General features: G+C 37.3%; 1 protein-coding gene across 5 annotated transcripts in view; it reads left to right on the plus strand.

The window, feature by feature from the left end:
- Positions 1-25,401, plus strand: part of ST7 (suppression of tumorigenicity 7) — a 314,490-nt gene that overhangs the window by 189,735 nt on the left and 99,354 nt on the right. For 3 of the 5 annotated variants that reach the window (XR_008528324.1, XM_054563970.1, XM_054563969.1), the window contains exons 4-9: positions 14,557-14,611; positions 15,257-15,372; positions 16,308-16,383; positions 18,463-18,531; positions 20,427-20,581; positions 22,783-22,880. Coding sequence is in view for 4 of the 5 variants with exons in the window: in XM_054563970.1 (XP_054419945.1) it covers positions 14,557-14,611; positions 15,257-15,372; positions 16,308-16,383; positions 18,463-18,531; positions 20,427-20,581; positions 22,783-22,880 (569 nt within the window). In the remaining variant the exon portion in view is untranslated. The remainder of the gene's footprint in view (positions 1-14,556; positions 14,612-15,256; positions 15,373-16,307; positions 16,384-18,462; positions 18,532-20,426; positions 20,582-22,782; positions 22,881-25,401) is intronic. The other 2 variants (XM_054563972.1, XM_054563971.1) reach the window with 1 other exon arrangement.

Below are 25,401 nucleotides of genomic sequence, written 5' to 3' on the forward strand. Positions count from 1 at the left end.
TTTCTGTACATATCTGCCCAATTTTCCCAACATTATTTATTGAATAAACTATCTTTAGTCCATTGTATGAGCTTGCCTCCTCTGTCAAATATTAATCTACAGTAAAGGCTTGGATTTATTTCTTGGCTCTGTATTCTGTTCCATTGATCTCCGTTTTTATGCCAATATCATGCTGCTATGATTACTATGGCCTTGTAGCATAGTTTGATACGAGGTAGCATGATTCTTCCAACTTTGTTCTTAATTCTCAAGATCGCTGTTGTTACTTGGGGCTTTTTTGTGGTTCCATATAAATTTTTGAAGTATTTGTTCTAGTTCTATGAAACACAAGGTTTGTAGTCATGCAATATGCAGCCATGTAATATGAAAAAGAGAGATTTCCAGCCAAGATGGAGGTGTAGATAGATACACTTTGCCTCCTCGCACAATGAAAAGAAGGACAACAACAAATTTAAAAACAAAAAATAACCAGAACTGCGAGAATATGGAACTGTATGGAAGTCCAACAACCAAGGAGCTAAAGAAGAAACATTCATCCAGACTGATAGGAGGGGTAGACATGGGCAGCTGGGGCGGAGAGGACACACAGCAAAGCTGTAGCTAGAGGACCGGGTAGGCAAGGTGGTAGCTGGCAGACCAGGCAGTCCCACATTTGCATATGGATAAACCAGAGGAATAGCTGGGGAGCGAGACAGATGACCCAATCCAGAGTTCCAGTGCAAGAAAAGGAAGCCACAAAACCTCTGGTTGTAAAAGCCTGTGGGGGTTGTGGTGGCAGGAGAAACTCCCAGCCTCAAGGAGAGTCCATTGGAGAGACCCATGGGGTCCTAGAATGTACACAAACCCACCCACCTGGGAATCAGCACCACAAGGGCCCAATTTGCTTATGGGTAGCAGGGGAAGTGACTGAAAGCAGGACAAGAGCCTAGCAATTGTTCCCTCTCAGACCTCTCCTCCACATACAGCATCACAACTCAGTGACCTGGGTTGCCTCCCTCTGGCAAATACCTAAGCCTCTGCCCCTTCCAACATAACAGGTGCTGAGACAAAGAAATATGGCCCAAATGAGAGAGCAGATTAAAGCTCCAAAAATACGACTAAGCAATGAACAGATAGCCAGCCTATCAGATGCACAGTTCAAAACATTGGTAGTCTGAATAGTCACTGAATTGGTTCACTAGGATTGCAAAATGGAGGAAAAAGCGAAGGCTATGCGAAGTGAAATAAAGAAAAATATACAGGGAACTAACAGTAAAGGGAAGGAAACTGGGACCCAAATTAATAATTTGGAGAAGAAGGAAGAGATAAACATTCAGCCAGAACAGAATGAAGAAACAAGAATTCAAAAAATTGAGAAGAGGCTTAGGAACCTCTCAGATAACTTTTAAACAGTCCAGCATCTGAATCATAGGGGTGCCAGAGGGAGAAGAGGAAAAGCAAGAAATTGAAAACTTATTTGAAAAAATAATGGAGAACTTCCCCGACATGGCAAAGGAAATAGACTTCCAGGAGATCCAGGAAGCTCAGAGAGTCCCAGAGAGGTTGGATCCATGGAAGCACACACCAAGGCACATCATAATTACGTTACCCAAGATTAAAGATAAGGAGAGAATCGTAAAAGCAGCAAGAGAAGAGGAGACAGTTACCTACAAAGGAATTCCTATAAGATTATCAGCTTATTTCTCAAAAGAAACCTTGCAGGCAAGAAGAGGCTGGCAAGAAGTTTTCAAAGTCATGAAAACACAAGGACCTACAACCAAGATTACTCTATGCAGCAAAGCTATCATTTAGAATGGAGGGGCAGATAAAGTTCTTCCCAGATAAGGTCCAGTTAAAGGAGTTCATCATCACCACGCCCTTATTATTTGAAATGTTAAAGGGATTTATTTAAGAAAAAGAAGATCAAAAACTATGAACAGTAAAACAGAGTGGAGGGGGAGGGGAAAGAATGGGGGAAAAGGGACAGAAAATAAGCAGCATAAATAGTAGGTACAAAATAGGCAGGGGGAGGTTAAGAATAATATAGGAAATGGAGAAGCCAAATAACTTATACGAACAACCCATGGACATGAACAAAGGGGGAGGGGGGAACTTCTGGGGGGTAGGGCAGTGTAGGGTGGAGGGGAATAAAGTGGAGGAAAAAAATGGGACAACTGTAATAACATAATCAATAAAATGTGTATATTAAAAAATAGAGACATTTATTAAAGAAGATACAAGAAATATTGTACATACGACAGTGACTCCTCAGTCCTCTTCAAGTTGGCACCTGGGGACCTCACACAGTCCTCTCAATTGCCATCACCTTCCCTGTCCTATTTTCCTGAATTTCATCAGTGGTCTGAAATCTCTTTGCTTTCAAAGGTGATTTTTGTTTTGGGAAAAGCCAGAAGTCACAGGGCACCAATCTGGGCTGTAGGGGGCTGAGTCACCTGGGTAATTTGATGTTTCGCCAAAAACTCTGCACGAGATGTGATGCATGAATGGGCACGTTGTCATGATGAAGCTGCCAATCACCAGTTGCCCATAGCTATGCCTTCTGTATCATCTGAATAGTTTCTGTGGAAGAATGTTCAAGCTTAACACAAAATTTGATGCATATTTGTTGCTCTACTTGCTCAGTCATATTGAATCCAATGGCCACACAGTACACATGCTCACTTGATGGCATCTACCATTCCCACTGACTAGTACAGTGAAGTCATCATTGTTCATGAATGCGCATTCCAGTCCACTCTCCTTAGCTGCCAGGTTATATCAGTGTCACGTAAACCATTCTTATTATATTAACAATGGCTGGACTTTTTACAGACAGATCTTGTATGTCATTGGCATTTTGATAGGAATTGTGTTGAATCTATAGATTGCTTTGGATAGTATGGACATTTTAATGATGCTTATTCTTCCTCCCCACAAACACAGTATATGCTTCCACTTATTTGTATCTTCAGTTTTTTCTTCAGTATCTTATAATTTTCCTGGTATAGGCCTTTAGATTCTTGGTTAAATTTATTCCTAGGTATTTTATTCTTTTTGAAGCAATTGTGATCAGGATTGTTTTCTTAGTTTCCCTTTCTCATAGTGTGTTATTGGTGTATAAAAATGCAACTGATTTCTGGTTATTTACTTCTTATCCTGCTACTTTACTGAATTCATTGATCAGTTATAGTATTTTTGGTGGAATCTTACGGTTCTCTATATAATAAAGTAGCTTGCCATCCACATATAAAGACAGTTCTACTTCTTTTTTAAGATTTTATTTATTTTTAGAGGGGAAGGGAGGGAGAAAGAAAGGGAGAGAAACATCACTGTGTGGTCGCCTCTCTTGTACCCTTTACTGGGTACCTGGCCTACAACCCAGGCATATGCCCTGACTGGGAATCAAACTGGCGACCCTTTTCTTCGCAGTCCAGTGTTAAATCCACTCAGCCACACCAGCCAGCGCTTATTTTATATTTTCCAGTTTGGATGCCTTTTATATGTTCTTGTCTGACTGCTGTGGCTAGCACTTCCAGTACTATGTTAAATAAGAGTGGGAAAGCAGATGTCCCTGTCTTGTTCCTGACTTTAAAGGAAACACTTTTAGTTTTTGCACACTGAGTATGATGATGGTTGTGGGTTTGTCATATATGGCTTTTATTACATTGAGGTATGGTCCCTCTGTTCCCACCTTACTGAGAGTTTTTATTATAAATGGATGCTGGATTTTTTCCAAGTGCTTTTTTTCTGCATTTATTGATTTGATCATGTGGGTTTTATCCTTTATTTTATTTGTGTGGGATATTATGTTTTTTTGATTTGCCTATTTTGTATCAACTTTGCATCCCTGGAATAAATACCACTTGATCATGGTATATGATCTTTTTAATGTATTGCTGGATCCAGTTTGCTAATATTTTGTTGAGGATTTTAGCATCTATGTTCATCAGGGATACTGGCCTATAATTTTCTTTTTTTTCTAGTGTGTTTATCTTACTTTGGAATTAGAAAAATTCTGGCCTTGTAAAATGATCTGGGAAGCCTTCCTCTAGAATTATTTGGAATAGTTTGAGAAAGAGGTGTTAGTTCTTTCACGTTTGGTAAAATTCACCTAAGAAGCCTCTGGCCCAGGGCTTTTGTTTATTGGGACTTTTTTGACTGCTGCTTCAATTTCATTAGTTGTAATGTCTATTCAGATTTTCTGATTCTTCCTGGTATAGTTTTGGATGATTGTATGTTTCTAGGAATGTATCCATTTGTCCAGGTAGCCCAATTTGTTGGCATATATTCATAATATTTTCTTATAATCCTTTGTATTTCTTTGGTGTCAATTGTTACCTCTCCTCTTTCATTTTTTTTCCATTGTTTAAAATTTTATTTTTATTGCTTTAATTATATTTTATTTATTATGCTTTTACAGTTGTCCCAATTTTTTCCTCTTTGCCCCCTTCCACCAGCACACTCCAGCCTCTCAGGCAATCTCCACACCATTGTTCATGTCCGTGGGTCATGTGTGTAAGTGCTTTGGCTACTCCATTTCCTATACTGTACTTTACATCCCCATAGCTACTCTGTAACTGCACATTCATACTTCTTAATTCCCTCACCTGCCCACTCATTCCTCCAGAGCTCCCGCCAGTTTGGCAATAGTCAAAATGGTCTCTACATCCATGATTCTACCTCAGTACTTTGTGTTTGATTAATCTGTTTTTAAGATTCAATCGTTGATAGATATGTGTTTATTGCCATTTCATTGTTCATAATTTTGATCATCTTTTTCTTAAATAAGCCCCTTTAACAATAGAATAATTTGGTGATGATGAATTCCTTTAGTTTTTTCTTATCTGGGAAGCTCTTTATCTGCCCTTCGATTCTAAATGATAACTTTGCTGGTTAGAGCAATCTTGGCTGTAGGTCCCTGCTTTTCATGACTTCGAATATTTCTTGCCAATCCCTTCTAGTCTGCAAAGTTTCTTTTGAGAAATCAGTTGGCAGTCTTATGGTCACTAATTTCTTTTCTTTTGCTGCTTTTAAGATTCTCTCTTAATCTTTACCCTTTGGCATTTTAATTATGATGTGTCTTGGAGTGGGCCTCTTTGCACTCGTCTTTTTTGGGACTCTCTGTGCTTCCTGGACATGCATGTATATTTCCTTCAACAAATTAGGATGTTTCCTTTAGTTATTTTTCAAATAGACTTCCAGTTTCTTGTTCTTTCCCTTCTCCTTCTGGCACCCTTATGGTGTGAGTGTTGGATTGCTTGAAGTTGTCCCAAAAGCTGCTTATACCACTCTCTTTTTTGGGGGGATTCTTTTTTCTTCTCGTTCGGATTCATTGTATTTTGCTCCCTTATGTTCCAAGTCATTGACTTGATTCTTGGCTTTGTCCATTCTGCCATTGTTTCTTTGTAAATTGTTCTTTATTTCAATTACTGCATTCTTTGTTTCTTGCTGAATCTTTTTTATGCTGCTGACGTCCTCACTAAGTTCCTTGAGCATCCTGATAACCAGTGTTTTGAACTCTGCATCTGATGGGTTGCTTAACTCTACTTTGTTTAGGTTTTTTTTTTTTTTTTTTGGAGTCTTTATCTGTTCTTTCATATGGGCCTTGTTTCATTGTCTCTTCATTTGGGGAGCCTCCCTGTGTTTGTTTCTATGTATTAGGTAGATCTTCCTTGTCCTGGTAATGTGGTCTAATATAGTAGATTTCCTGTAAGGTCCAGTGGCACAGACTCCTCTATCACCCAAGCTGGGTGCTTGAGGAGTGCCCTTTCTGAGGGCTGAGTACACCCTACTGTTGTAGTTGAGCCTTGGTTGCTGTTCTCAGGTCAATGGGAGGGATTGACCCAGGCCTGTCAGCTGCAAGGACTGGTTGTGATTACTGACCATCAACCTCCACCCTCTGTGGAGGATCAGTTGTGCGGAGGCAGGATGGTGTGGAGGCAGCTGTGTGGAGGCAGGATGCTCCAGAGTGGTCTGTAGCTGTCCACTGGGTCTGTAGGTTCTGGGGTTTCCCGAGTGTGGAAGCCAAGGTCAGCCTCCACCTATGTTCTGCCTGGGGCCATCCTGCATGAGCTATAAAACAATCTGGGATGGCTGCTACTTGTGTTGGACTTGTAGATTTCCAGGCAAGCTATGAATCTAGGCTAGCTGCTGCTAGTGCCGGGCCTGGGTCCACTTTGCAAGAGGTACAGGGGCTGGACGCTCACTAAGGCCAACTGTTGCTTGTTTTAGAGGGTTTAGGAAGTTGTAAAGTATGATCTAGGACCAGCTATTCATTTGGAAAAGTCACTGGGGTGGGACCATAAGTTAGTGTCTCAGGGGACCTTCCAGCTGGGGCAAAGTGCTTTAGCCAGGTTGATGGAGTCTCAGATATGGCACTTGCCTGCTGGCTGTGTGGCTCTGTGGCCCTGTGGGAGTAGGGTTAGAAAAGGGATAATGGCCTCTCCCTGCCTTTCTGTCTGGTAGATAGCTGTTTCCTGGCTCTCACTTTGATGCCAGATACTTCCATTCTTCCCTGTATGCCTCTGGTACCTTTCAAGCTGCTACCCCAGCACTGGAGCTCAGAGGGATTGAATCTGAGTCAGTCTCTGTGTAGGTTCTTTAAGAAAAACTGGTTGGGACTCCAGAAATTTCTTCCACTGTCTCAATCCCTGCTGGTTTTTGTAGCCAGAAGCTATGGGGAGTTATCTTCCTGACATTGGAACTCTTGGCTGGGGTGCCAGGTTGGGGGCTGGGACTTCTGGCTCCCAGATAATCCTCCCAAATTTTTTATCTACCACATGTGGATGTGGGATGAGTCTGTTCTGCCTCTCCTCCCCTCCTACCAGTTTGGATGGATGTGGTTTCTTTAATTCCATAGTTGTCAGACTTACGTTCAACTCAATTTGTGATGGTTATAAGTATTGGTTATTCTATATTTAACTTGTAATTTTGAAATGGTTGTACAAGGAGGTGAGCCATGTTTACCTATGCTGCCATCTTAACTTGAAGTCTCTCATTTCTGGTTTTATTTATTTAAGTTATCTTTCTTATATTCTTGATGAATCTAGTTAAGGTTATCAGTCTTGTTTATCGTTTTAAAAAACCAGCTCTTGGTTTCATTAATCTTTTGTGTTATTTCTTAATACTCTATTTCATTTATTTTTGTGCTGATCTTTATTATTTTGTTCCTTCTAGTGACTTTGGGCTTTGTTGTTCTTTTTTCAGTTCCTTTGAGTGTAAAGTTAGACTGTTTATTTGAGATTTTTCTTGTTTCTTAAAATAGACTTGTAATGCTATTAATTTCCCCCTTAGGACTACTTTTGCTGCGTCCCAGAAATTTTGTATTTCTGTTTTCGTTTTCTTTTTGAGGGTAGGTTTTATTTTATTACATTACTTTTTCGGATGACTTTTTTAATTTTATTTTTTCCATTAATTATTTTTTATTCTTCAATTACTATTGACATACAATATATTAGGTTCGGGTGCACACCCAGTACTTAGATAGTATGTAACTTACTAAGTGATCATCCCAATAAATCTCGTATTCTTCTGATACCATAAATAGTTATTAGAATATTATTGACCATATTCCCTATGCTGTACTTTACATCTCCATGACTATTCTGTAACAACCAGTTTGTACTTCTTAACCCCTTCACCTTTTTCACCCATCCCTACAAGACCCTCCGATCTTGCAAACATCAAAATGTTCTCTGTATCTGAGTCTGTTTCAGTTCTACTTGATAGTTTATTTTGTTTTGTTTTTTTTATATTCAGTTGTTGATAGATATGTATGTGTTGCCATTATATTGTTCATATTTTTGATCTTTGGATTTCTTCTTCTTCTTCTTCTTAAAAAAGACCCTTTAATATTTCATATATACTGGTTTGGTGTTGATAAACTCCTTTAGATTTTTCTTGTCTGGAAAGCTCTTTATCTGACCTTCAATTCTAAGTGATCGCTTTGCAGAGTAGAGTAATCTTGGTTGTAGGTCCTTTTTTCTCATCACTTTGTATATTTATTGCCACTGCCTTCTGGCCTGAAATGTTTCTATTGATAAATAGGCAGACAGCCTTATGGAGGCTCCATGGCAGAAAACTGAGTAACTTTCTTTTGCAGCTCTTAAGATTCTCTTTTTGTTTTCAACCTTTGCCATTTTAACTATGGTGTGTCCTGATGTGGGCATCTTTGAGTTTATTTTCTTTGGGACTTTATGTGCTTCCATGACTTGTGTGTCTTTTTTTCTTTACCAGGTTCCAGAAGTTTTTGGTCATTATTTATTCACATGGTTTTCTATTCCTTTCTCTCTCTCTTCTCCTTCTGGTGCCACTATGATGCGGATTTTGTTATGCTTCATATTGTTCCAAGGGCCCCCAACGTATCCTCATTTTTAAAAATTTTTTTTCCTGCTCTGATTGGTTTTTTAATTATTTTTTCTTCCAATTCGTTAATTTGAACCTCAGCTTCATCCAATCTACTGTTTCTTCCTTTCACTGTATTCTTCATTTCAAATATTGTGTTTTTCAATTATCATTGTTTTTTTTATGGTTTCTGTCTTCTTTTTCAAGCTGTTGAGTATCATTATAACTGTTAATTTCAAATCTATATCTGATAAATTGCTCCATTTTCACTGAGCTCTTTTTCTAGAGATTTTTTCTGTTCTTTCGTGTCCTGTTTCGTTGTCACCCACTTTTGGCTGCTTCTTTGTGTTTGTTTCTATGCATAGATAGATCTGCTATGACTCCTGGTCTTTGTGGGGTGACTTTATGTGGTAGGTGTGCTGTGGGGTCCAGTGGTGCAGTCTCCTTGGTCACCTGACCTGAGCACTCCAGGAATGTCTCATGTGTGGGTTATGTGGGCCCTCATGTGATAACTGAGTCTGGACTGCTGTTTGCCCATATGTACTTGGGACTGACCCTCTGGCTGGTTGTGAGTCTTCACCCAGCCACAGCTTGTGAGCTGCTCTGCAGGTGCTAACCACACGAAGCGCGATTTACCTCAGCAGTGTTTGGTGCTTGCCGAGATCTACCTTTGGATATGCTGCTTGTTGGATCCTGCTTTGATGTTTTTTGAAGGTGGCCATTGTTTATTTTGGTTCTGGGCCTCCCAGGAAGGACTCTAGCGCAGATTAGAGTAAGATGCTGCCTGTGTCTTGTCCTCAGCAACTTGCTTGGAACTATAAGTAATCCACTGTTTGTGGCTGCCTCTTCTGGGCCTGGGTCCCCGTGGGAATGACCAAGCTGCACACCAAGACCACTTTTTACCAGCACCGGGATGGGGGCAGGTTAGCAAAAGTCCCAAGGCACCCAGGCAGGGTCTGCCTATGCCTGACTCTGCTTCCTGGCTGCCTGTTAGGCTCAATCACTGAAAGAACCTCTCTGGCTGTACTGCTCAGCAGGACATAAGCTCCACAGGGTGGGGTATGGAGGAGTCCAAAAGGAGGGGTTTTCTCTCAAGTAGATGCCAAGCAAAGGGGGATGCTGCACCCATGAACGATGGCATCTGTGGTATGGGAGAATGACTCAGCACGGGGATCTTGGTGGCTATCCCTTCAGCTCCTTCCCCGCAGCTACAAACCCCAGACTCTCTTCACACAACTCTAGTCTGCTTTGCCTTCCCTCTGAAAGAGGCCAGTTTTAGTGGTTATGAATAGAATTTTGTTCATTGGCCTTTTAAGAGGATGCCCGTGTCCCTAGTTGACTGGTGGACAGAAACCCCACTGATTTTCACAGGCAGATGTTACGTGGACACCTCTTCATAGCTCTGGTTCTCTGGGTTGGATAGCCCAGCTAATAGTTTACATCCCACACTTCTCAGGGACACTCCCCGACAGCTGTGATATCTATCTAAAACCTTGCCACTGTTCACAGGAGCAGGGCTAGCCCTTTTCACATCTCTGCCCTTCCTACCAGTCTCAATATGGCTTCTTCTGTAACTCCTTTTATATAAGACTTTTCTTCAGCCAGTCTTCAGTTGGTCATTCATGATGATTGTTCTATAATTTAGTTGTAATTCCAGTTTGGTCCTGGGAGGAGCTGAGTGCCGCTGTCTTGGATCGCCCTATGAAGATTTTCTATGCTTTACTCTTTCCTTATGTATAAAGGGTTTACTACAGGCTCCCCTTGCTAACTTATGTAAGGGATATAGGCCAGGGGTACCTAAGCCCCGGGCTGCAGATTGATACCGGTATGCAGCCTGTTAAGAACTGGGCCATGAGTAAAGCTCTCCTGAGCTCCACCTCCTGTCTCTCGTGCCCCGATCCGCAGCAGGGAAGCAAGTGAAACTCTGCCCCTCCATCCACAGTGGGCAAGCGAAGCTCACATGAGCTCCACGTTCACTTACCTCCACTTCCATCTTCCATGAAACCAGTCCCTAATGCCAAAAAGGTTGGGGACCGCTGATATAGATGACTTGAGCTTTGATCTCCTTTATTAAAAGGGTCAACAAAAAGAAAGCTTATAGCTATAATAAAATTTGCTGTTGCTGCTGTTTGTAATAATATTATTATCATCCTTTATCAGATTTTAGACTCTGGGAAGAGGTGACAACTCTTTTTGGTATAAGAAATCTTCTTAGACTATGAATTAGTAATTTCCATAGTTGAGGATTCCAGGAATAGGAATTCTATATCTTTTTTTAAAAAAATTTTATGAACAAAAGGTTTTCACAATTAGATTGGATGTAGAAGACTATTTTCTTCCATGTTATTAGAAAGTCCCATGCCATAGAGCCTTTTAATTTTTTTTTTAAGAATTAAGTTCTCTTTTTTCCTGGAGGATTGTGGCAAAGGGAAAGTCTTTGGTTCTCTCAGAACATTTATTCCTTCTATAGAGCTTCAGCTGGATGTCAGATTATGGTTCAGTACCTCTTTCATTTTTCTACCAATGCTATAACCTCCTCTCCTTATAAACTGTATCTTTTTTTGTAACACAGGGTTTAGTGTCAGGACTAATGCATAGTAGCTACTCTCCACATGTTTAAACCCCACAGTCCTATGAATGATAGGTAAGCATTCTAGAGGAGTACATGAGTATGAAAAGTCATGAAATAGCATCATTGAGATGTAAAGCTTTAGTAGGGAATGGTGAGACAGAAAACTGAAGAAAAGATTGGAGCTTGATTTTGAAGTCTTTGGTGGTAGGTAGCATTTTTTATATCCTTTGTGTCTTACACAGAAACTTACCATCCTATGACAAAGGAGAGAATCTGTTATGTAGTCTTTGGGAACTAAACAAGTGCTATTCTATTATTCACTGCTTCCTTTTGTCTAATTGCATTCTTGCCAGTGTGCTGAGGTCTGAACATTTCTGTCAGCAGCTGGGGGCAGAGACGACTGCCGGCTGCTGCGGATGGAACCATAAAGAATATGTTTATTGTTTCAGGGGCATGTTTTTAACTGAACTATTAATGATGTTAGCAAGCCCTTGAAGGAGTCCTAGTCAACTTTGAGTGTTCTAAGGGGTACTGAAATTGTTGATATTATGGAGAATAAAGGTTTTTTGGAGGTAATCTTTTAATTGTGACTTAGATAAGGAATTTATTCCTCAAAGTTACAAATAAGAGGAGAATTTTGACTTCATGTGGAAAAATTTTACCCTATTGAGACCTGAATTTAATTTCCTGGCTTAAATCTTCATATTTTAATATGTTTAGCATATTCACCCTTTGTCCATACCATGAAACCATCAGGCCATCCCATATTTATGAGTTAGGTTCCCTAGAGTGATTCCAGATTAAGAGTTTTTGTGGTAAAGATAAGATTATAAAACAGAGCAGCAAAGGAGAAATTAATGTAGCTATGACCTAATTTGAGTGAAACATTCACATGTGTTCATATTTGACCTCTAGCTTACTTATTCTTAAAGGAAAATTATACTTTCCCTGTACCCTCAATTTGAAAGATGTAGCTAATGAAGACAGCTAATGAAGACAATTATGTATTTCTTCATCACATCTTTTTTCTCACTCAGAATATTTTACATTTTATACAATTTTTAGATCCTAATTCCCAAGGTTCAGGGATAGTTCAAGACACTGGCTACAGACCACATGTATGACACTAATGTTAACAATGCTCTTTTTGTTTGATTTTTTTACTACTGTGTTTCAGTTTAAATAATATTATTGAGTTCTTTTATGAAAGGTGAAGAATATACCCATCTCCCTCTCCCCAGGTCTCGGTTTGGTTAACTGTAGTATTCCTTTTTAAAAAATTAGTTTTCAATTACAGTTGATATAAAATATGACATTAGTTTCAGATATAGAACATAAATGATGGTGATAACTCCAATATACCCATTTGACATGATACAATATTACAATATTATTGACTATATTTCCTATACTGTTCTTTACATCCTCATGGCTATTTTTATAATTGGCTATTTGTACTTCTTAGTGCTCTCTTTTTTTTTTTTTTTTTTTTTAGTTCAGTTCTCTAATAGCAGTCATAAAAACAGTATTTCAAAATGTTTGTAGCACACCCTGCTGGCTACATGTGGCACTTCCTAAATAAAGATAGCATCTTCAGCTATTGTTCAATAATACTTTAGTTGTATGCACCATTTCTTTTTGGAGTTATTTTTATTAAGAAATAATTTTATTTGCATCCAATATATAAAGTCGTATTGAAATTTTAGTTGAAGGTAATTTGTTTTGTAATTTGTCAGTTGATATTTGAGCAGTGCTTATTCTTGCAGGCAATGTAATGATATATTTGCTGGAGACAAAGTATTTTTCATAGCCTTTTTAATAATATTTCAGATGAAATTCAGTGAGGGAGAGGCTTCTCCCCAAATATACCTATTTTACTGTAAATAATGCCACCATGGACATCTTCGTACATAAATCTGTGTGCATGTTTATTGTATGCTAAATACAAAGCTTGCAATATTTATAAGATTTTAAGAGAAGCACTTTGAATCTTGAAAGACATCCTCTGAGAAGGAGTTGGCAGTGGTAAGGACCAGAGTGTTATAAAACCACAAGGACATTGATCATGGTTGTTTGGCTCACCAGTGTGATTCAAGCCATGATGTGGAGTGCATTAGTGACACTTCTTAGGGGCTTTTCATTTGGGAAGAAAGTAATTATTTAAGGGAAGCATAACTTTTTATTTAGTGACAGTCACTGAATGTTGGTTTATTATGAATAAAATTCAAAGATGCTTAACTGAACAAAGGTCATACCCTAAATGATAATCTAAGTGACAGAAAATTTAGGGCCATTGTTTATAAATATTAAGAAAATTTTAAGTGAGATTTAGTACTAATTTAAAGATAAATTTATCTCTTTTAATTCAAAACATGTCTTCCTGTTATGTGTACACCCTTTATTCACTATCTTATCAACAATGTATTGCAATTATCCAGTGTTTCCATAGTACTTCATGGTCTTCATTTTCACACTGTATTGTAATAATGGTTTACTTGTTTGTTTCCTCTGCTGATTGCTCAGTGCTTATTGGATGGATGGATGGATGAATGGATGGATGGATGGATGGATGGATGGATGGATGGATGGATAGATGGATGGATGTGTGAGTTGGTGAAAGAATGGGTATTGAGTGTAATAGGACTGAGGGTAGAATCTTAATGTCTCCCCTGTGGCCTTTAATGTTCCTTTGATTGCTACAATAATCACTCACTTTTATGTATGTATGTCTTTAATGTGTTTTTTGGCTAAGTACACACACGCGCGCGCACACACACAGATGTTTTAAGTACTGTTAACTAATTTTATTTTCTAATAAAACATTATTCATCCAAAGAAATGTAGTATTCTGAATCAGTAGAAAATCTTAATCATAGGCTGTCTCAAAAGAATTGCAGCTTTTTAGTCACACATGTATTATTACACAGTCCTAAAAGATAATGATTGACTTTTTTAAGTTTAGGTTCTGTGGTACTAAACTTTTGTGATCCCTGTATAACAAAGATGTGTGATCTATTAGTACATGCTAACATTATGATATTAGTATGATTATTAATACATATATCTGTATAAGTGAGCAATGTTAAATACTTTAAAATAATTAAATTTCATAGCATTTTTTTTCAACAATAATGTTAACTGTGTTAATTTTCCTATCACTCCTTTATGGCATTGTAAAAAGCACTTTGGTGAATTATCACAAAATCAGTATTAACACAGACCCTAATTAAAAACCAAGGCTCTTTTAGTATTATACTGTAGAGGTTAAGTTTAGCTTGTCATATATATGTAAATTTATTGTAAGATAAGTTTTAAAGTAATCAAAAATTGTTTTACTTCTACCTATAATTTTAGAAGTAAACTTATAGAATCTGTTTACACCTCTTAAAATGATTTTAGAAATAATGAACTAGCTGATTTTGGCACATACCTTGATTTAATAAGTGAGGAAGCTTGGGCCCAGAGAGATTAGGAGAAACTTTCCAAAGTCCTGGTGCCTGAGCTACATTTCCTGAGTTTTTCCACATTGCTTTCCATGAAGAGAATAGAGAATAAAATTATCTTATCAAGTAGGCAGGAAGGGTGTTTTGCTGAATTAATTAGCTTGTAGCTATACTGTCTCTGAACTATGTGTAACATTTTCATATTTCTCTTTGTTACAGAATGCAAAGTATGGCGAAATCCACTAAATTTATTTCGGGGGGCTGAATATAATCGGTAAGCATTTTGACAGCTTGGGAAAACAAATCAGTAGTTCAGAGAACAAAGACAATGGCAAATGTTTTTACTGGTTCATTTAGGAGTCATTGTAAGAGTTTATTTAGTGCTTCCATTTTTTGATACTGTCCTCAAATGTTTTAATTTTTCTGTTTTATAAATATCTTAGCATTGAAATTGGGATAATGTACAAAAATATGCAGTTTTTTGAAATTTCCTATTATAGTTATTCTTTTTGTTATATATTATATGGTCAAAATATTTTGAAGCTTACCTGGAACATGGTTATCAAGATGCCACAGAAGTGATGTTGAAATTTAATTTTGTGGAGTAAATAGGCAAGTCAGAATTGTCATAGCTTTTGGGAAATGTCTATTTATAATACTAATTAGGCAAGGTTTTCATAAGCTAGTGCTAGTGAAACTTTAAGACACAAATATGAGATAAATGTTTACTTCTTTCCTGCTGATATTATTTCCTAAAGGAGAATAAGATGATTAAAAATATATAGATATTTAATTCATTGGCAAAGCTGTTTCAGTACTCAGTTAATGTTTTATAATTCAACCCCTGTGCAGCTTAATATTGTGTAGGTCTTGCTTTCCTCTCTCAGAGGTACCTGACCATCGTGTTTCCCCGTCACAGGTACACTTGGGTGACAGGACGAGAACCTCTGACATACTATGACATGAATCTCTCTGCCCAGGACCACCAGACATTCTTTACTTGTGACTCAGACCATCTGCGTCCTGCAGATGCAAGTATGGAAAAACCTTTAGTTAGTTGCTGAGTGGGACCGCTTTTTGGTTTGTTTTAAGCAGTAAGGTTATTACTTTTAGGATATCTGCTTTATAAAAACTCCAACAAATAAAAATTAATTTAGACATTGACTAGTGGAACCCAGAATTCTGATACCTAAATAAAGGCTTTCTCACAATAAAGTAGTGATGTAGAAATTAGCCCCCTCATCATAATTAACAATATCATTTTTAAAAAATACCAAAGTTTTCCCTGACTGGTGTGGCTCAGTGGCTTGGGCGTAGTCCTGTAAACCAAAAGGTCACCAGTTCGATTCCCGGTCAGGGTGCATGCCTGGGTTGTGGGCCAGGTCCCCAGTAGGGGGTGCATGAAAGGCAACCACACATTGATGTTTCTCTCCTCTCTCTCCCTTCCTTCCCCTCTCTCTAAAATTAAATAAATAAAATCTTTAAAAAAAAAGTGTCTTAATATCCAGAGCCTATAGCAAGTGATTGGGGGAGTGACCAATAAAATTATGTTGTGTCTAAGTAGAAGGAAGAGATTGGTAGCAATATAATCTCAAAATGTGTAAAATAATATATATCCTTTAACATCAAATAACATTTATGAACAAAAGAAATATTAAATCTCTCTTAGAGTGCCTCTTCTTGAAATTTTAAGATTTCTTAAGATTATCTTTAAGATTATAGACTATGAATTAGTCTATAAGATTTAGATCTGTTTTGTGAGCACAAGAAAGATTGGATGTCAGCAATTGAAAGGCAATTGGAGAGCAAGTTTAGAATGTATTTGTGTGACTTTGGAGGTTTGGGCTGACCCTTTTGTTAAGTGAAATATTCCCTTATAATCTGAGCCTCAAGCTACTAATGGAGTCCTGTATTGAATCTTGCTAATTACTTGTGTGTTAACTTGCTTTTTTTCTCTTTTTCTAAAATAGTAATGCAGAAAGCTTGGAGAGAGAGAAACCCTCAAGCTAGGATTTCTGCAGCCCACGAAGCCTTAGAGATAAATGAGTAAGTGGAGGACGATCTTGCTTTTAAAAAGGAAATCTTATTCTTTGCTGAATATATTCAGTTACCATTAATGGGATACTGGTATTAAACTATGCATTTGAACTTGAGGATTATTTGAGGGGGCCTTAATTTATAAAAACTTTTTGTGAGGTGGTTTTAGTAATTTTAGAGAGTAATTCAGTGGTTTGCTATGACCCTAAAATGCAGCTCTTTACATATCTAAAACATTTTGACAGGGAAATTTTTACAGATATAGAATGTTCATCTGTGCCATCACATTTTCTAGACAGAACTTCTGTTAGGAGGGAAAACATAATAAAAACCTAAGGTGAAAAAATTTACACTTTAAAAATATTTCAAGATCAAGGCAAAGATAAGAGGAAATGCTGTGCTTAGTGTTGTTAAACATTCTATGGGTTACCAAGGAAGACTGGGAAATCTCTTCTGGCAGTCTCAGAAAATGAGAAGGATTCTTAAAGTTGGAGTCATAAAAGCTCAGGGTTGGCAGAGACCTTAAAGGTCATTTAGCTCAGCCACCCATCTGGTGCTTGAATCACCTCAACACTCTCCCTGCCAAGTGGTCATTGTTAAACTATTTTATGATTTTTTTTTTTTTTTCTGAAGAAGGTTACAGAATCTTCTTCAGTGGTCTCAGAAAACAAATATTCATTTGAGAGTTGAAAATCCTACCATTATAACCTGTTAATCTATTTGCTTTCTGATTCTGTCATGCAGCATATTTATTTTCCAGTTACTTGTCATCTGCAAAACTGATGTGCCTGTCTTCTGTGTGTCATCCATGTTTCTGATAAAAATATCTGGGTCAGGGATAGATCCCTGTGACATGACAGATAGACACCACCCTCAAGGTTCATGTCTTCATTAATTATTATCCTTTGGTATTGTTCAATTAATTACTAACCACCAGTTACACTGTGAATCAGCCCACATTTCTCCATTTTGATCTTAAGATTGCCAGTTTTAGCTATGGATCTTTAATGGATAGTAAATCTATTAGAGTAAACTAAACTAGCACAAACTGAGTTGTTTAGTGTTAGTGAACTTAAGCTAGCTCCGGTGTTCACTTTCTTTTCAAAATGCTTGGAGACTAATCCCTTTAATAATCCTTTAGAATATCTTTCCAAATCACTGTTCTGTAGTTTGGGAGTCTGCCTCTTCCCCTTTTTGAACATTTATACTACATTTGTCATCTCATCTTCTAGTACCTCTCCATTCTTTGTGAGTCCTTAACTATTCAGAGAGAGCAGTTTCTTGGCCTGCTTATGTTTGTTGGCTTCCTGGGATTTTCCCATCCCAGTATAGTAGTTCATTTAGCATAGACCAATTATTTGCTATCTTAACGTCTTTTTACCCATTTTAGAGTTAATTTCTTCTCCCTTTTTCAGTCTGACAATCATTCTCCTTGATGGAGAAGCCAGGAACAAAATAGGAATTAGGACTTTTTGCTTTCTCTTTATTTGCTGCTACTAACTATAAACTTTCCTTGTTTTGATGTTGTTGTTGTATTGTGTGTCTTTTTTGTTTATTTATTTTTGTGATACTTTTGGAGAAATGGGGGTGATAGGGCCTTACACATAATTTAAAAACAGGGAATAGATGGTTGTCTTTAACATTTTGTTTTGTTTTTGTCTTTATTTTGTTTTGTAAGCTTAAGCTAATTTGGCATTTTAGCTCTCCTGACATTGTTCTTACAAGCTCATTTCAGTCTTTTATAGTCCTTCATTACATGCCCTCTTTCCATCTATTTTTACATGTCAAAAATCTGACCTGGTGAGAGATCTCTGTGCAGCCATGTTGGTTACTTAATTGTCACCCTTCTTTTCTTCCCAAGAAGATCATAGTGATTGCAGTTACAGTTGGACATTTGAAAGCTACCCAACCTTCTTAAACCATTTTTCTTTCTGAGTCTCATGCCATTGAATCATGCCTCTTTTCTTTGAATTTTTTGAAGTTCACCTTACCCTCTTTGATTACCCAAAACTCCAAAATGACAAGTAACTCTCTCTGAAAGTTCCTATCAATTTTCATTTCACCAACTATTTTTTTCTTCTTGGTCAGAATTAGGTCCAGAGTTGAAGTTCCCCTAATTGCTTCCTCTACCATCTGGGAGATAAAATTGTTACCAAAGTAAGTCAAGAACCTGTTGGGTGCCCTACTTCTAACCAAATGAGACTTCTAGCAGATATCTGGATGGTCAACACCCCCATCACCACACTTTCTTGCTTCTGTATGTGTATTGTGTTGTGACAAGGATGCATCATCTGTATCTTTCATCGAGCTGAGTAGTCTGTTCTGTACTCCCCAACCATTAGCACTTCTATTATTCTTTCCTTTCTCCTTCACTCACAAGCTTTTAGCATGTTCCTACCCCAGACTCATGAATTTCCACATAGATGTATATTTTCTTGGCCAGTAGTGCTACTCTGCCTCTCCTCCTAAGATACTGTTTGAAATATAAATTACCAAGCAAACAAACTAGCCCCAGCCTGTCTTGAGTTTCCAGCCCACCAACCATAATCTTTTACCTAATTCCTCGGATACTGAATCTGCCACTCAGTATTATAATCTCTATTTTCACTTCATTTCCCTTGACCCATATTTACATGTCAGTAATGAAGCCTTAATTATTGCTTCCTGATGCCTATCCCAGTTATTTTCTCTAGCGAATTACTGGGCAGTTTCAGCATCATTATTGTTGTTTTCAAGTCATATCTACTGCCCTCCATAGGAATTGGTTTGCAGCTTTTTTTCTGGGCACTTTTCTCCCTACTTCATCACATTCAGTTTAAGCTCCAGTGACCAGTCCTGCCTGAAACTGGATGGACTGGCTAAAGAACTTACAAGACCCCTTCTCAAAGCTAAGATTAGCTAGTAACCTCAAACCTCACATTAGCCATGATTCAACTTCCTTTTCCTAGATGGCTGTTGCAGTTTATGAATACTAAAAGTAATATTTAGTTTTATTTTCTGTTTATTTTCTCTCTTGTGGTCTGATGGAGGTTCTGTTAAGTAGGGAAATGACCACAAGAGAGACAGTGGAGAAGGAAACCAAAGGGATCTGTGCAGATGAGGACATGTGTGGTCTGCTCTGGCCTCAGCATTTCTCAATTACATCCCCTTTCTTTGGAAGTTGGGTTGTACTTATATGATTTGGGAGGTTTAAATTTCCAAGTGTTTCCCTTGTTCATTAGTTAACTGCTTATCCTTTCTGGCTTCCTACCTTAGGGAGTTATTGAAAGGATTAAATGAAACAATCTATGTTAAGTGCCTGGTACAGTGATTAATATATACTAGGCAACAAGTGGTAGCTATTACTGTTAAAGGCATGAATGAGATTGAACTCTTATTCACTACTGAGGCTGAATCAGATTTTGAGTTCTTCAGAACCAACACTGCTTGCAGGTTCTAGACTTCTTCTCTGACACAGAAAATCAGTGCCAATTGTAATGAGATGTTGAAGCACTGTTTTCTTCAATGAGTAACTTACTTGATTACTGGACCTATGTTTAACAATAGAGACTTAACGTTTAGTAAACTGAAGTGAACTTATATATTACCTCTAACTTTGAGTGTTGGAAGTAGATATTTAATAATAGCTATTATTCATCACCATTGATAGGTGACATTTATTGAGCATGTACCACATGCTGGCTACTGTACTGAGCACTTTACATGCATCACCTTACTTAACCTGCACAACAACACTATGAATAAAGAGATTCCATGTTGTTCTCCATCAGGGAGGCAGAGTAATAATAACTTTTCCAAAGCGACACACTAATAAGGGGGCAGAATCCACATTTGAGCCCCATCCTGCTAACACTATGCATCCCACCTCTCAAGCTAAAATACAGACATTCCTTTTGTACCATTACTTTGTGTCAACAACTACAAACGGGTGCATGAACCAGCTGGTCACTCTGCATGTTTTGATGTTAACTCCTTGCCCTCTGCATGCACTCCTACAGCTATTATGTGTCCTTGAATTTGTAATTGATAGTGGCTATTATCTGAATGGACAGGTGTGCAACTGCTTATATTCTGTTGGCTGAAGAGGAAGCAACAACCATTGCTGAAGCAGAAAAGCTGTTTAAACAGGCCCTGAAGGCTGGAGATGGCTGTTACCGTCGTTCTCAGCAGCTACAGCATCATGGATCCCAGTATGAAGCCCAACATAGTAAGATTTCCTCCAGGTTGAGGTGTTGGGGATCAGAATTGTAACATGATTAATCAGAGCTAATTTTCAAGGCAGTTCAAAATATGATTCTCCTAGATGGGAATAAAAACTGGTTTTGCCTTTTTTTGTTTTTATTTTTCCCTTCACATTAGAACACAATACATAATTAACTTATAGCTTCATTACTGTTCAAATTAATGTCCAGATTCTCTTTTCTGCCTATAGATTTCTAACTCCAAAAACAAATGGTAATAACCATTAGTGGTAACCTTTTTTCTTCCCAGAATTCTTTCATATTTCTGTTTATCAGTTGCTTCTCTGTCTTATAACTTTAAGTACTAATTGGGAAACAAGACTTAAATTACCGTTGATGTTATCTAAGATTTTATTTTATGGGTCTTCTACAGCATGGGCTGAAATAGGACCAGTAAGAATATAACTGGTATTTGTGATTGTCAGCTCTTATTTAGGAAACATTGGTATTGACTTCCAGAGAGAAAAAGCCATGAGTTTCTAATGTGTCTCTTTTACATTAAAAATAATGACTTTTATTTAAGATAACTTTAAAACAACACCTTTAACTTCAGTATACTAAACTGAGAGTCAGTGATATTTTGGGGCAATGGTATAAAAACAAGACAACAAAATCATTCCTGGAATTATCCCAGTCCACTGACTTGTTAGTTTGTTGGCTATTTAACAGAAAGTTAGCAATCCGTATGAAAGGGAGTGTATTTATCATCCAACCTAACTTTGGGTTGTTTCCTTAAGGTAGAATTTCTCTCACCTTATTTCTCCCTCCTGCCACTTGGAGAGTAAGAGTGTATCTCCTTCATATTTAAGATGATAAAAGTAATCTTTAGTGTTAAACTTGGATTTGGTGCAGAAACTGAGGGTATTACTCCCTATGACTAAGGTATAGCAAGATCTTTTCATTATGGCCTATGTATACATGAGTAGGTCCACACAACATATTAATACAAGGTTTTATTTTTACTTTTCAGTAAGCATATTTTAATCAAGTCTCTAATCACCATCTGTATCTTGCTTTTAAAAATATGTATAACAATAAATTTTGAAGACATATTAGTAAATGTTTATTATGTGAACTAAATGAAGATTAATACATAAAATTACATAATCTACAGTATAACTTAAGAAATTTTATTTATTTCTTCTGTAAATTAAATCCTTTCAACCTCTTACCTAAATATATCCAAAAATATAATCACATCTTTAAAATAATTTGTAGGTACTTGGCAGATTTTCAGCACGCATCTTGTTCTCATTGTTTAAACTTGAAATGTTAGGACTTTAGTCTTAACATCTTTTAATAGCTGCATATTATACATATACTTAATCTATAACAGGTGTGCCATATTTTTCTCAAACATGGTAATTTTATTGAGGATTAAGCATATGCATATTCTCATTGGTCTGGAAACATATCCAAAAAGACATAATTAAATAAAAGATTAAGATAAGAAGTTGTTAATGTACTTTTTAAGAGCCATTTTGGTGACGATTATTATAACTATTTAGCTTGTCAGTGCTTTCTCTAACACTAGGGTAGTTTTTCATTTTGTTGCATACTCTATTGTCATATCTGGAATGTGTTACATTGCCATCTAAAATCAACTGCTTTGGGGACCTGGAGATGATTATGATGTCACTAGTGTTTGAGAAAGAATAATATAAAACAGAAGTTCAAGATGAGGCTTCTCCAGACTTAATGTCAAGAAGGAAAAAAAATAGTTCATCAGGATGCAACCTGAGATTCACCCCTTGCATCTTCACCAAAAGCGTGCACGCTTGAAGAATGTCAAATTCTTGCTCATAAACCGCATACAATGTGGGTATGTTCACTTTCCCAGCACTTTGTGGCAGATGATTTTATTTATCAAATATTCAACATCCTAACTGAAAAGCATGGATTAGAGAATCAATCACATGATTTGACCTTTGGAATTCTAAGTACTTTGACTTTACTCTGTGTGCGTTCTCTTAGCAGAGTTGTTAGTGCTCCCGGAAGTAAGGGAAAACAAAGGAGCAGTCTGTCCTCTCTTGGGTTTTACTTTAGGGGCATGGCAAATTGGTCTCTGTATTTTTTCTTGCTGATCAGCTGAAAGTTCTTGATTTTCTTTTGTTTGTTTGTTTGTTTGTTTGTTTTAAATTTTGGTGTTCTCTATCTCCTTTTTCAGGACGAGACACCAATGTCTTGGTCTACATCAAAAGAAGGCTAGCAATGTGTGCCAGAAGACTCGGGAGGACCAGGGAAGCAGTGAAAATGATGAGAGATGTGAGTTGGAATTTATATTTGTGAATTGTAGCAATGAACCTGAACAATAACAATAATAATAATTACTTCTTGGAATTGTTGCAAAGGTTAAATAATACATGCTAAGTTTTTAGTAGAGTGACTGACATATTAAAGAAACCTCAATAGATATCCCTACTCAACTTTTGAGTCTGTAGCTAGAAGCCAAGAATAAGATCAGCTATTTTAGTTAACTGACTTTTTTGTGTGTGTAGTTGTTAGTAAGATTTGAATAAACTATGGGTCAACTTGCTATGCTCAAATTGAATAATATTGCCCTGGCCACTGTGGCTCAGTTGATTGGAGCATCATCCCATATACCAAAAGGCTGGAGGTTTAATTCCCAGTCAGGGTACATACCTAGGTTGTGGGTTCAATACCCAGTCAGGGTGTATATGGGAGTCGACTGATTGATGTTTCTCTCTTTCTGTCTCTCCCTTACTCTCTCTTTAAAATCAATAAACATACTTAAAAATTATTTTAAAGATAAATAATATGATCTGATTTTATTGTATTCATTTCAAGCATTTTCCTAGATAATTAAATCAGAATACTTTATTAGTAGTAGTCAACATAAGAGGAGAAGAAAGAGTATTAAAATGAAAGAGAACAAGGGAGGTGAAAGTCAAAACAATGGTTTTAAGGGAAATCAGTTGAGGGACTTTTACTTCCACACTTTTTTTAAAATAAGAACTACTTTTTATAAATGTACTGAAACCAGTGTGAATTATATTTACAGGTTATTTTCTTTTTAAAAACCATCTCAGAAAATCTTGGTCAGCATTTCATTCTTCTGCCATCTTCTTGGGTTAGGAGACTAAGTAAACCTGTTCATTATAAAAATGGAAGAATCAAGGGACAAGATAAAAGTGGTGTCTTGCCCAATTCTCAACTTTCAGGTTTGAGGACAGGACTGTGTAGACCTAGTGAGTCTTCTCAATTTGTCTCTGGAAGGTCAGTGATTCATGTGAATTCTCAGTCACTCTGTGGAGACAGGGCCTGCGTTGCAGGTCCACTCCTGGCGATTTCTGCAAGTGTAGCATCATGTAAAGGCCGGAGTGAGACACATGCTGGCATTCTGGCCATTCCGTACACGACAGCAGTATCATCTCCAGACCTGAGGATAGGAACGAAAGGAAGAAGATTCTGAAGTAATTTTATTTGATTGAAGGTGATTGATGCACTGCAAAGGGGTCTCTTAGGGTTAAATTCTTTTGGTTGATGGGAGAATTTAGTGTTTGTTACAAAATAATGAGCTAATTTTAAGAAAGGGACATTTCTGCAGAGATGTGGACTTGCCCTCAAGCTTTTTAAGAAACTCTACCAGTTCCTTTGGCTTCGAAAGAGCTGAGGATTTTATGAAGGATAGGGTATTTCTCTTAGTCTGACACAGCTGTATTCAGCCTTTAACAGGTGTTTTATATTTATTGTCTTTTCTTCACCTTAATTAGTCTGGAACAGGTATCCATAGAGGAGCTAATATTGGTGGTTTTCTATATTATATGCTTAAGCAACTTCATGATAAAAACAAACTCAGGTAATTTGAATTCCAGTGGTTTTTTTCTACCAGTTTCATTCTGATTATATCATTTTTAGTAAATACATATGAACTGTCACATGATAAAAACCAATACATCTTTATTATGGTTTGATTTTTATTTAATATTATTTTATACTTGCAATTCCATTTATTGACCTAATCCAAATACATATCTTAGGGGAAAATCTGGGTTGCAGTGGAATAAATGATGGGCAGGGAGTCAGAAAACCTGGATGTGAACCTTAGCTCTGCTCTTCACTAGGTTTGTTACCCAGGACAACTTATTTCCCTTTTATGGGCATTTCATTCATCTTAAGGCAATTGGGCATAATGATTCTCACCTAAAAGGGTACTGAGGGAGTGGTGGGGAGAATGAAATGTGATTATGATAAAACAACTGGCATATAGTAGATATGCTTACAGTTTTTTTCCCCTATTTTTTCTCCATTATATTAGTATAGCTTAATTTTGGGATACTTCTAATTTCTTTTTCTTGAATGAATCAGTCAGTCAGTCAAGCAATCTCTTTTTTTCTCTATATATATGTACAAACATATTTATGTATGGGTATATCTGTATTTATATGTGTTTGTTTCTCGGGTTACTTTTCTTAAAAATTCTATCATATTATTAGAATATCAATACATGTTGCCTTTGACTGGGTTTATAGAGCATCCATTAGACGTGGGCCCTACTGTTGTAACTGTCCTGTGAAAGACTGTTGACATACTTGAGATATGTTTTGAAGAGAAGTATTCCAAGTGCTTTTTCCTTCATAAACTCCTGACACCCAAATGGAGGAGAGCAATTTCAGGTTCCCTCTCTCTGTTAAAACTGCAGCTGGTCCCCAGCCTTGAAGGAGATGACTGTTGGTTTGGCCTGACTCCTCTCAGGTCAGGGTTCATGCATAAACAGGGACTGCACTGAGGGGTTCACTCTTTTAACAACATGTACATAAACCGT

This window comes from Pteronotus mesoamericanus, unplaced genomic scaffold (assembly GCF_021234165.1).
Source record: "Pteronotus mesoamericanus isolate MK-2021 breed Mesoamerican mustached bat unplaced genomic scaffold, CSHL_Meso_final scaffold_85, whole genome shotgun sequence".
Taxonomy (NCBI): Eukaryota; Metazoa; Chordata; class Mammalia; order Chiroptera; family Mormoopidae; genus Pteronotus; species Pteronotus mesoamericanus.